This window comes from Epinephelus moara, chromosome 8, assembly GCF_006386435.1.
Source record: "Epinephelus moara isolate mb chromosome 8, YSFRI_EMoa_1.0, whole genome shotgun sequence".
NCBI lineage: Eukaryota > Metazoa > Chordata > Actinopteri > Perciformes > Serranidae > Epinephelus > Epinephelus moara.
The window spans coordinates 12306472-12318657 of NC_065513.1; the positions used below are offsets into that span (position 1 = coordinate 12306472).

The window sequence follows — 12186 nt, forward strand, 5'->3', positions numbered from 1 at the left end:
ATATTTTGTGACAGCTGCACCAACAGTCAACCCTATAATATCGTCACAATTCGATAATAGTGTATGACAGTATTTGATTTTCTCAATATCACCCAGCCCTATCAGTGCTCACAGTCTTTCCTGCTCTTGTATCATTGTTACATTTTGAAATGTGTACATCAGGACATTTTTTCATTTGTGACATTTTTCTTCCATATTGGTGATATGAAAATATGATATTTTATCCAAAGCATCTTACATCACCATCAATGCACAATTAAAGCACGGTGAGAATTAAATGTTAAACCCTGGATAATGTTATAATAGAGTACTACAATCACTGGATTTAGCAATGTTCCAAACCTAATGGGTCAGAGCGCTCTAAGTTCAGTTTTTCAAAATTCCTCTGGTCTAAGACAGTCCAAAAATACTAGTAAATATTAAGAACTCTCTCCTGAACCCAAAAAACTAGAGCTCTAAAACTCAAAACTGTGATGTCATTGGGTATAAAGTGTGGAGCTGCTCCATTGACAATGAACTGTGAAAGATGCTATAGATGACACAGAGAGCACCCAGGGGAATGTTCTCTGTATCTGCTAACATTTTATGTTTCAGAGCTGAAAACACTACAATAGAATAAAGGTCATTTAGGTATAAAAAAAAGAAAACAAACATTCTGTGGGTCCACAAACGCAGCCTCTTTTCTTTGTCTATGGAGCAGCTCCAGTCTTTATACCTGATGACATCACAATTTTGAGACTTACTTCTTTGTTTTCTGGCTTTGAGAGAGAGTTGCTCGTGTTCACAAACAGTTATTGAACTGTCCTTGGCCATGGAAGTAACATACTGGAATTTTTAATTAAGGTAGAATTCCCCTTCAAGCATCACAGGGAGCATGACTCAGTTTGTAATAAAAACACAGAAAAAAACACCCTCCTCATGTCATCAGTTATCTTAGGCTTGAGACTCAAGCTTTTAAACACAAACTGGGGGTGTCAGGTTTGAAGAATGTTGACATTTGGGAAGCAGGGAGGGTTTTATGAAAGACACTACTGAGTTGCATTATGGGAACTATATGATCCAGCCCTTTGGAGCTTGACCCAAACCAGGGACTCAGGTCAGAATATCTGCACTTTCAGTTTTGACTTTTCTTTTCAAAATATGTCTCTCTAGAGTCCCCCAACTTTAGAATATTCATTTTACAGGACAGGAAAGAAAAAAACACTTTCATGCTTTACTTATATGTTCTTCTATACTTTGCTTTTTTACCCTTAACTACTGGATAATTTTACATATTTGTGCTTCTAACAATAAGTTGATGTATTTTATTTTATTTTTTATTTTGTTGTGCCAAGGTTAGTCAGGTGGCTAATTTTCAAGCAGCAAAACATTCATTATATTGGAGTGCCCCCATACTGTGCTTTAGTTGTTAAATCCCTGACCATGAACTCAGTGTTGCAAAGGTAGTGGTATCTTGTGAAGCTAGAAAACCTAATGCATCCATTGGTAGCAACCATATCTGCAGAGCTTGTCGGGAGGAGGCTTAAATAATGCCGCCCCCAACACCACCCGCCCCCAACGGGTGGTTGGGGGCGGGTGGTGTTGGGGGCGGGGGGCGGTCTGCGTTGGGTGTGGGTGGGCGGGCCCTCCTGCCCCGCCTGTCTGGGGTGTGTCTCTGGCTCTCTGGGGGTGCCGGCCATTGCTGCCCCGGGTCCTTGGGCCTGCGTGGTGTCCTGCGGCCTCTGCGGCTCCCTGGTCTTGGGGTCTGGGCGCTCCTGTGGTCTTGGGGTGCCATACCGCCCCCCTTCCCCCGCAGGGCTGGCCCTGGTCCCTGGTGATGGTTTTCATAAACACATTGGGAGGGTTCAAATACACGCATGCACGTTCGATACTTCAGCTCCGTGACGCATCGCAAAGAACCGATGGGATCACTCCAAAGGGGCCCACTTGCTTCTCAAACCTACCACACCGCGCTGGCAACTCTTCTCTACAATCGGGCTTTCCCCCTCCACCAAGACTCTCACATTTTTGGTGTTCAGTATAGACTTCTCTTTTGTTTTTGTTTTTCAGTACAGTATAGTAGACATGTATATGTTTATTTTTGATAATCTGCATGGAGCACAACCACCTCAAGGCCACAATACATCAGCTACACTGCCTGTTTCTCCCCTTTTTTTTTTTTGTTTTGTTTGTTTGTTTATTTGTTTGTTTGTTTTTCCTCCTTCTTCTCCGCATGCACTGTCACTATATAACTCAGGACTTAAGCACCTGCCCCCTCCCCCTTGCTTGTTTCCTTACTTTCCCCTTGACACACTTTGGTGTATCACGGCCCTCTCTGGCTCATATTAGGAAGTTTTTCCAATAAAGGCTGTTAGGCTAGTCTCCAGGGAGGGTGGGTGACGGTCACAACCACGCATTATGGGTATAAAATACTTGACTGCAAGATTAACAGTGCATCAATCTTCACAAGAAGCTTACACCCTTTTGTGGCGCTAAGCTATGAAGACCAATGCAGAGAAATAGGGAAAAAAAAAAGAAGACATGTACTGATCTGTTTTTTTTTTTTTTCTCCTTCCAATTAGAGAGAGAAAAGAAGCTGCATTTCCAACTTGTAGTTGCAGCAAACACAACAGAGTCCATCAATGACTCCCTATCATTAAAGGACTGCAGCCATCCATAAAAACACATGACATCACCTCCTCTCCCATTGTGGCCATCTCTGTGCTATAAGTGTTTCTGCAGGCTGCTTTCCACCTGTCACCAAGGAACAACAGCACTGCGTGATTTGATTTGCTGCTGCGTATATGGGCACAGACAAGCCTTCCCCTTTATTGCGTGAAAACAATTGGAGGGAGACCTGGTGGATAGGACTGTATCCCTCCTAGCAGAGTCAAAATGAAACCTATATGCCTCCAGCTGAGGGATAAAAATATGAACAAGCTCCAGCTGATATTTCATAAAACAAAGCCCGTGCAGTGACAGTGACTTGTGCACAAAGGCTGAAGGAAGGCTTTCGAGATCTGCAACAAACAGATACGTAATTGTCGTCTTCCGCTATAAATCAGCTCTGTCCATTCAATAAACTCCCGTCCTTGGGGCGGCTCTGAACCTGGGAGATCCAGAACAGGATAGTAGTGATTCGATTTAGACACAATCACAGCTGCAGCAGCAGCCCACAGGCTCCTTTGACAGTGCTTTATCAGTGTGGCCCAGCAACAGGAGTGCATGCTGGATTAGCTGAGGTACCACAGAAGGGTATTTGCTGTTGAGAAGCTCCCGACACCGATGCCGCCGGCTTGCACCTGCGCTCCTGGGCGAAAGGCTCAGGCATCTCAATCGCTCCGAGGATACCTGCAGAATAAGCCAAATAGACTGTGACACGGCTCCTGAGCATGGCAACGCTGCCGGCTGAGCCAATCACACAGGGCCCTGAGTCAGGGATGAATGCTGCCTGCATCTGTAAACAGATCACTCTCACATTCACTTTGGCAAGCCTGCCAGATTGATATCAGGGTGAAATGGAAGGTTATAGAGGACTAGAGAGACAAACTCAAGAGTTTCACTCCAGAGTGAGGAAATGGAGGCATCCATCATTTGAAAAAGCGACGCCTCATTTAAAAAAATAATGGATTAAACCACAAATTCAGATTTTTGTGAAGAACTGAATGTTCAAGTATTCCAAATCGTATTGCTTCAATGCTAATGTTCCCAAGTGCTAAAACATACAGTAGTTACAGAGGTAAGCTTTGATGACCTTTGCCCACCCACCATGGGTGGATTATGAGACAATAGGCCCCTGGGCATAGACATGCAAAGGGCCCCACCACCTCTCCTACATAGGAGCAAGACACACAGACTTTGTGGTGGTTTTGTGTCTCTTTGTAGTCATAACATGTGTTCTTGTAATAGTTTTGTGTCTCTTTGAAGTAATTTAAGTCTTTTTGTTATCATTTTTGTCTGCTTGTGGTATTTTTTTTTGTCTTTTTGTAATTGTTTAGGTCTCTTTGAGGTAATTTTGTGTTTTTTTTTGGTTGTTTTGTGTCTCTTTGCAGTTCCTTTGCATCTCTTGGCGGTCTTTTTGTGTCTCTTTGGGGTCTTTTTGTGTCTCTTTGTGGTCCCTTTGAGTCCTTTTCTGGTCAATGTTAATTTGAGCGACATTTTGCAAGTGAAGGAAAGAGGGCCCCCTGACACTTTGGGCCCCTAGGCCTGTGCCCGGTAGGCCACTCCAGTAATCAATCCAGGCCTCCCACCTACATCTTCCACTATGTACATTTCTCACTCCATGTGTCTGTTTTTCTGTCTGTCACTTTCAAAAACACATACAACTGAAGCACATGCTTATTATCCAGTGTGACATCTGAAAACCAATGATGACATGTCACGTTCCACCGACAATGACTGAATATGGTCACAGTAAACACCTTGTCATTACGGCTGACATGCTCTCAGAGCCAGCCGAGTTCCCTTCTTCTCTCTTTTTGTCCAACACTTGTCATCAGTCTGTGCACTACACTAAAGGTAAGTGAACCTCCTGCTCTATATAACGTGATATGCCTTTTTCCACATTGTTATTCATGGAAAGGTTTGGATACCACTCTGAAAATGATAGGTGATGTCTGGGGGAGAGGACACTTGTTTCTGAGCTGAAGGATTCTGACTACGAGGTATGTTGATTTTCCTGGGCAGGAAAATGGTTGGGAAGTCCCTGATTGCTGGTCTGGTGGTCCTTCTGGTGGCTGCAGTGAGCCTGTTCCTTGGGGTGTTCATGGGCTTGGGGAAGAAAAACCCGCCTCCCCCCTCGGACTACTTCTACTCAAAGGCTGCTGTGGCTGCTGATGCTGGAAAGTGTTCAGAAGTGGGGAGGTAAGAAAGCTCTGATACTGTCAGACTTTTGTTTTCAGAATGTGACATATGGCTATGCTGTGCATAAGTGAGTGCCAGCTTCTATTAAGTGTATTCTTTTGTTTTCAGGGACATTCTGAAGAAAAATGGTTCGGCTGTGGACGCCTCTATCGCTGCCTTGCTGTGTGTCGGTCTTTTGAATGCTCACAGCATGGGCATCGGAGGAGGGCTCTTCTTTGTCATCTATGACGCCTCCACAGGTGAGTCTGCATCATTAGTTACACCCTCTCAGTAAAATTTAACTGAGCAAAAACACAATCAGCAATGTGTCCTCATCTGCTCGACAGGGAAGGTGGAAACCATCGATGCGAGGGAGACGGCGCCCATGAATGCCACCGAAGACATGTTTGGCAACAACACCAAGCTCTCTCGTACAGGTACTAGCCTCGAGATGCTGGAGTATTATCCAGGCACAGAGGAGAGAAAGTGCAGTGCCGATCTCACTATTGTGCTCTGTAAAGCTGTTGCAGCTATTGTAACTTGACTCTAATGTTGTATCAGAGCTAGAGTTAGATTTAGTGAGGATAAATATTCTAGTCTCAAATCTATCCATCCAGCACCGCTTGAATGTTCCGTCATCCTTCACAACCTTGCTATATCTTCCCTTGCTCCTGCTGCTGGTTACATAAAAATGAAATAGCCTTCTGAATCTGTATGTTGAGCACAGTGTATCTATAGATATGTTCTATCGTCTCTCAGTATGCTGTTCCTCCAGTCAGACAGTGGGCAGAAAAAAATGAGCTTATGAAATTCAAAACAGTGGTACTGCTGTTTCTACAAAACAGGTGGATTGTCCATAGCCATTCCTGGGGAGATCCGCGGGTACGAGATGGCACACAAGAGGCATGGCAGGCTGCCATGGAAGGATCTGTTTGAGCCCAGCATTGCCTTGGCTCGAGACGGCTTTCCTATAGGAAAAGCTTTGGCTCATGCCATCTTCAAGAGCAAAGATTCCATTCAAGGAGACGCCAACATGTGGTGAGGATAAAGACATAAAGGCAGTAAATACCAGCTGAGCTTAACACTGGCAACAGTGGCCTCACTTTCTCTGCTGCTTTTTATAATGATATGGCTTGAATATAGTACAATACTTTGTGCTGAAGACTTAATAGGAATAGTTTGATATTTTGGGAAATACACTTCTTCTCTTTCTTGCCAAGAGTTTGGTGAGAAGATTGATACCATTCTCAGGTCAATATTGAGCGAAAGCCAGGAAATGTTAGCTTAGCTTAGCTTAGCATAAAGACTGAAGATGGGGGAATGAGCCAGCTGATTGGCAAAAATCCTTCTTTGGTCATCTCTTTGTCCAACATTTTTTACCTATCTATGCAAAAATACACTAAAGTTGATTGAACTTTCTATGTGCTAAAACTATTTATCAGCACTTCCAAGTCTCAATTTGACCAAATCGCATTACTTATTTTTATCCCTACCCTTCATTTTCCAGAGCTACTTTGCCCCTCAGAACAGAGTTACAAGGGGCAGTGGTTGAAATCTTACCCTGTGAAATGGGACAACCTTTCAAGACCTGATATGACAGTGTTTAAGTAATCAGCCATGACTTTGGCAATAATGGTATTAGCAGGCTAGCTCCAGAGACATCGGCATACTACTGTACTTGCAATTTTTATGTCATGCTTGTTATAAAGAAAAGGACCGTAATACATTCAAACAACATTAAACTAAGATAATCTGATGGTTATTTTTAAACCTTCATTAACCAGGAAATACATTCGTAGAGTTTTTTGTTGCTTGTGCAGTCATCTTGCCGATAATAACACCTGGTTTGAAGTGTGCCTCTGAAAAACCTTCGTTTTGGAGGGCCATGTAACCCGTAAACTTCACTCCACCCCTCTGTCGCAACAACAACAACAAAAACTGGGTAACCCTCGATGTGAACGCACAAAACAGTGGTAAGGGCAAATTGGTAGAGGCAAGGGGTGTATTTGGATTGAGCCTTCGTGTGTTTTAGAAGTGCTAGTAGATGCATATTTTAATTTTACTTTAGACAGAAGCAAGCTAGCCGTTTCCCTGTTTCCAGTCTTTATGCTATGTTAGGCTAAACCTCTCCTTGCTATGGCTTCTATAGATGGAGGATGACTCTAGATTGGGATTATTTATCATTTATATATATGTTTATAGGTTATTTTTTGGAATGACAATTAAGCCAAAAAGGTTTTATTGCTTAGCAGTTTGCTTTCGCATTGTGCAAACCAACTGCACATGCAATATTGTGTTTCTCTTCCTGCTCCAACCCACTTACATAATTAATCTTGACGTCTCTTTTATAATGATGGTCTATGGGGAAAATGCTTTTTGGGCCACAGTGGATGTTTTAGGTGCAGTACTGCGAGTGTGCACTGGCATAAATAAATTGCAAGGTTGACTGGTGATGCTGTATCCACAACCTAATACATTCATAGTAGCTTCATGTTTACAGACATGAATCAATCCTCTCATCTAAGTTTCTGCAAGAGAACTATTGAGCGTAGTTTCTAAAATGTGCAACTTTTCTTTTAAAGCCACACTATGTGTAGAATTAGTCTGTTTTCATGAGTTTCATAGGACCTAAACACTTCTACAGTTTGAATTGTTTTTCTTCCTTTTCTTTTATCATCTTCCAGTGAGGTGTTTTGTGACTCTCAAAAAAACATACTGAAGGAAAACGATATTGTTAAATTTCCAAAGCTGGCCGACACGTACCAAAGAATAGCAGAAGAGGGGCCTGATGTGTTTTATAATGGGTCAATGGCACGGAGCATCGTCGAGGACATCCAGGCGGCAGGTCTTATGTGGTTTTCTTGTTCATTGTTGTCCTCAGAGATATAAAGGTTTATAAATAGTTTCAGTTCTGTAATGTGCAATTTTGTTCTAAGTGTATAAGGCTTGAAGGAAATACCTAAATTCTTGGCAATTTTTAAATCTGACCTTATTCCTCATCTGAAATTCACTCTGGCACTTCTGTGCTTGTTCCAGGTGGCATCATCACCCTGGATGATTTGTTGGAGTACCAGCCTGTATTGAACGAGAACCCTCTGAAGCTGAACGTGGGGGAATACACCATGCATGTCCCAGACGCACCCTCCAGTGGCCCTGTGCTGGCACTTATACTCAACATAGTGGATGGTGAGGAGCCTGGCCAAGTGCTTGTGCAGCCATGTAGAAGAAAGGATGTCAGGTTTCCCCAGGTCGTCCCTGGAATGTTTTCTCCGCCTGTTTTGGAAGCAGAAAACAGAGCTGCGACTCAGTTCTGCTTGCCAAATTTAATTCACCGTCAACACTCCATCTGTTCAGGCTGAGAATCTTTAGTCATGCTTTAAATAAAAAGTGGCATCATTAATTTCAAATGAGATAAGATTTAATGTGTTCATATATGAATCTGCAGGAACATAGTCCCAGATTCATATAGCTGAAAGGGTTCTGTGTTATGATTTGAACTGAGGGTTCACAGCTTAATGACCTGCCACCCTCTGAAATGGGTTTTTAGCTCGATGATGGAGAAGACTCATTACCTGATTAGGACGAGAAAATGTGATTCTTCATGTACTGCAGACATGTTTTTCCTGTGGATATTTTGCAGGCTACAACTTTTCAGACACAAGTGTCTCTACAGCAGAGAAAAAGACTCTGACATACCATCGAATCGTAGAGGCTTTTCGTTTTGCTTATGCCAAGAGGAGCAGACTCGGGGACCCACGTTATCTCAATATTACCGATGTAAGCTTTCATGTTATGAATATTACATGTCAGACCTTTATTTTGGGGCATTTCTAGCTTCGCTGTACTCAGTGCGATCACAGCCGTCTCCTGCTGAACACTGTGCAGTTCTATAGGAGTAGATTGGGTGTGAAGTGTGCAGCATGTATATTTATTAAGACAGTAACTTCTGTACTATAACAAAGGCCAGAACAAGTGTTCTGCTATTGTTTATGAGAGGAACTTCTGCTCTGCGACTGACTTGTTTTGCTCTCCTCAGCTCATCCTAAACATGACCTCAGACTACTTTGCTGATGGCATAAGGAGTAAAATTACAGACGACACCACCCACCCGGACAGCTACTACGAGCCAGACTATTTTGTCCCAGACAACCATGGGACGGCTCACCTGTCGGTCATAGCTGAGGATGGAAGTGCTGTGGCGGCCACCAGCACCATTAATCTATAGTAAGAAGTCAAGCTTCCAGAAAAGTTAAAATATAGACTTTTTGTCAGAATAAAATGCATTTTGTGACAGACAGTTTTGATGTTTATAACTTTGTGACTTTGTATCAATCACTCATTAAAAAGCTGTTATATTTCCCCAGCTTTGGTTCCAAAGTCATGTCTCGATCAACCGGAATCATTTTCAACGATGAAATGGACGACTTCAGCTCTCCGTACATGACCAATGGGTTTGGAATCCCTCCTTCACCAAACAATTTCATCCAACCAGGTGTGGCTGGACTGAGCCATCACACTTGTATTACTACAACCCCTAGTTTGGGTTATGACTTTTCGACACACGTCTGTGTTGATGGATAGCAGTGTTTTTCTAAATTAAGTAACCTGTTTCCACTATCTCAAAGAGGATGACCCTTTCTGTAGTGAGGAGGATGCAGAGGTGATGCTTTCACCAGCCTTTCACTTGTTCCTGCATTAGTCATTGTCAGGAACTGTGATAGCTTTAACTCCCCAAGCAGCATCATTCTGCTCCATTTCAAAGCAATAAGCTAATTGCAAACCTCCCACTGTGGCTCACTGCTGTTCTTTGGTTTGTTTGCAGTCATTTTAAATAAGTGTCAAATTAATGTGGCAGTTTTTAGCTGTTAAAATGCAGCGTGTGGTCCATTAAACCCCAAGGTAAAAAGTAAACATTTGTCTATTAAGCAGTCGTAGCCACATTCTGTTTATCTGTTGCAGGCAAGAGGCCGCTGTCTTCCATGTGTCCCACTATCATCTTTGACAAAGAAAACAGAGTGAAAATGGTTGTAGGAGCATCCGGGGGCACAAAAATCACCACAGCCACTGCCTTAGTGAGTCTGACTCATTCACACGCATCACCTCTGCCCTGCAGACACACACAGTCAGTTCTTTAAAACTTCAAGTCTGTCCTTTTTTCTCTGGCTGAACCAGGTCATCCTGAACTCCTTGTTTTTCAACTATGACCTAAAGAAAGCTGTGACAGAGCCACGAGTTCACAATCAGCTCAACCCAAATATGACAGTAGTGGAGCAGGGCTTTGAAAAGGTGAGTCACACAGGGAGACTTACGATGCAGAACAACATATGAGATATATGATAAAGCTAAACAGCTGTTGAAGAGTCATTACATACTCATTAACTACAAACATACAGTATTTTATAAAGCATACTGTGTGTTTTTTTTGATGGATTTTCTACCCACAGGCAATACTTCATTTATCTAAATTAGGGTCAGTGTGAAAATCAGCTTGTGAAGACTTGAAACTTGGGATTATAATAACACTTATTTATTTGCCTTTAGTCTCTGAGAATGCATTCAAGCATCTAGATGCACCAACAAAGAACTTGCATGCATGCATGCATGCATTATGTTTTTAATCATCTGCGGCCCATTCCATTACTTTCACTTAAGATAGCTTACATTTTATTCACTACTTGGCTAGTCAGGTTAGGAATGGCAACTTGTAGAAAGCTACGGTCACATGGCATATAGTGGCTCCTCGTGAAGGTCACTGGAGTTACATTCTGTTATCGATGCTAGTGCTGTTAGCTGAGGTTAGTGATTTCGGTGGATAACTTGGCAGTATAATGTGATAGTAAGATGAAAAAGACATTTTGTTTTATGTGCGCATCCCTCAACTATATGCTGGCTCCATAAATTTGCACTCAGTAGTCAAAACTTTGAGAACTCCTGGTCCACAGCTCTGTGAGCAGCTCCATTTAGGCCTACCTGCTTAAGCTAAATGCTAAACTTAATATACTAACCTGCTTATGCTATGCTGGTATAATGTTTACTAGGTTCACCTTCTAAGTTTAGTGTTAGCATGCTTATATTTGCTAAGTACAACTGAGGCTGATGGGAATAGAATTTGTTTTGCAGGTATTAAGTCATTAACCATAGTTTGAGCAGTTTGAATTATGACCTTATGATGGCACTAGATGAAAAGTAAAGGGATCATTTGTGTTATTGTAATTAATCCTGGGGGGGACTTGAATGTGTGTACCAAATGTCATGGCAATCCATCAAATGTTTGTTGAGATATTTCACTAAAAAACACGTTATTAGGACCCAACCTTTAGGAAATGCTGCTTATGGCTAAAAATAAACGGCAAGAATATTAAATAAAAAAGTGTTTACTTTGATAGATTACCATCTCAACCAAGTTTCAAATTCATGCAAGTTCAAGTAAGTCCACAGCCTTGTGGCATGCATTAAAAACAATGACAAATGTTAATGATACACAATGCTTAATAACTGCACTGAAGGATGCAAAACCTTTTAATCTATTCCTTTAAATGTTTAGTGTGTAGGATTTAGGGGGATATATTGGCAGAAATGAGATTCAATATTTGCAGCGGTGTTTATGGAATTGCTGTGTTTCTGTAAGTTTAGAATGAGCCATTTGTATCCAAATACAGAGTGGGTCCTCTTTCAGAGAGTTCGCTATTTGTTTCTACAGTAGCCTAGAACAGATAAACCAAACACTGGCTCTTCATAGGACCATTTGCATTTTTGTGACAGCCACCGTAGTTCTCCTACATGCTTGGCACACAGGAGGAGTTTCAGTTAGGTGCAATCTGCAACCTCACCACTAGATGCCACTAAATCCTACACACTAGACCTTTAAGAAGTCTATTACCTTTATTGCCCTTTGTCAACACCCTAACCTTCTGCACAAGACTCTATATGTTTGTGTTTGTGTAATGATGATACCATGGCAGAGTGTTCTGGAGGGTCTGGTCCAGAAGAACCATGTAACACAGCTGCTGCCGACTCCAGACTCTGTGGTCCAAGCGGTGGTGCGGCAGGGAGAGCGTCTCTGTGCGGAGTCTGACCCCAGGAAAGGAGGCTATCCAGCAGGATACTGACTGCGACTTCAGGGCCTTCCCTGCTCCTCTGAGTCTGGACAGTCTCCTCAAAGACACTTGGACAGAGCCACAATACAAAAGGTGCCTGCACTGAAGACTCGAGCAGTGTTTAAGCTATGGAGACTCAGCCGCCCTTACTTTTACTCAAACATGGAAAATGACTCCAAAACCTCTTTTACTCAAACTCAATTATTCAGCATTACTTTCCTTTTTTGGCATCATTTTTGAGTTTTGAAGTAAAATAAGAGGTTGCACC

The 12186-nt window shown here is 42.4% G+C and overlaps 1 protein-coding gene across 2 annotated transcripts in view; it reads left to right on the forward strand.

Moving 5' to 3' along the window:
* The window catches only part of ggt1a (gamma-glutamyltransferase 1a), a 29299-nt gene extending 17113 nt beyond the window's left edge, over positions 1-12186 (forward strand). The window contains exons 2-13 of one of the 2 annotated variants that reach the window (XM_050051034.1): positions 4666-4842; positions 4951-5081; positions 5169-5258; positions 5667-5859; positions 7506-7666; positions 7858-8007; positions 8462-8598; positions 8858-9045; positions 9186-9313; positions 9781-9893; positions 9994-10107; positions 11784-12186. In XM_050051034.1, the coding sequence (XP_049906991.1) occupies positions 4670-4842; positions 4951-5081; positions 5169-5258; positions 5667-5859; positions 7506-7666; positions 7858-8007; positions 8462-8598; positions 8858-9045; positions 9186-9313; positions 9781-9893; positions 9994-10107; positions 11784-11930 (1725 nt within the window). In that variant the 5' untranslated portion in view covers positions 4666-4669 and the 3' untranslated portion in view covers positions 11931-12186. The remainder of the gene's footprint in view (positions 1-4665; positions 4843-4950; positions 5082-5168; positions 5259-5666; positions 5860-7505; positions 7667-7857; positions 8008-8461; positions 8599-8857; positions 9046-9185; positions 9314-9780; positions 9894-9993; positions 10108-11783) is intronic. The other variant, XM_050051035.1, reaches the window with a different exon arrangement.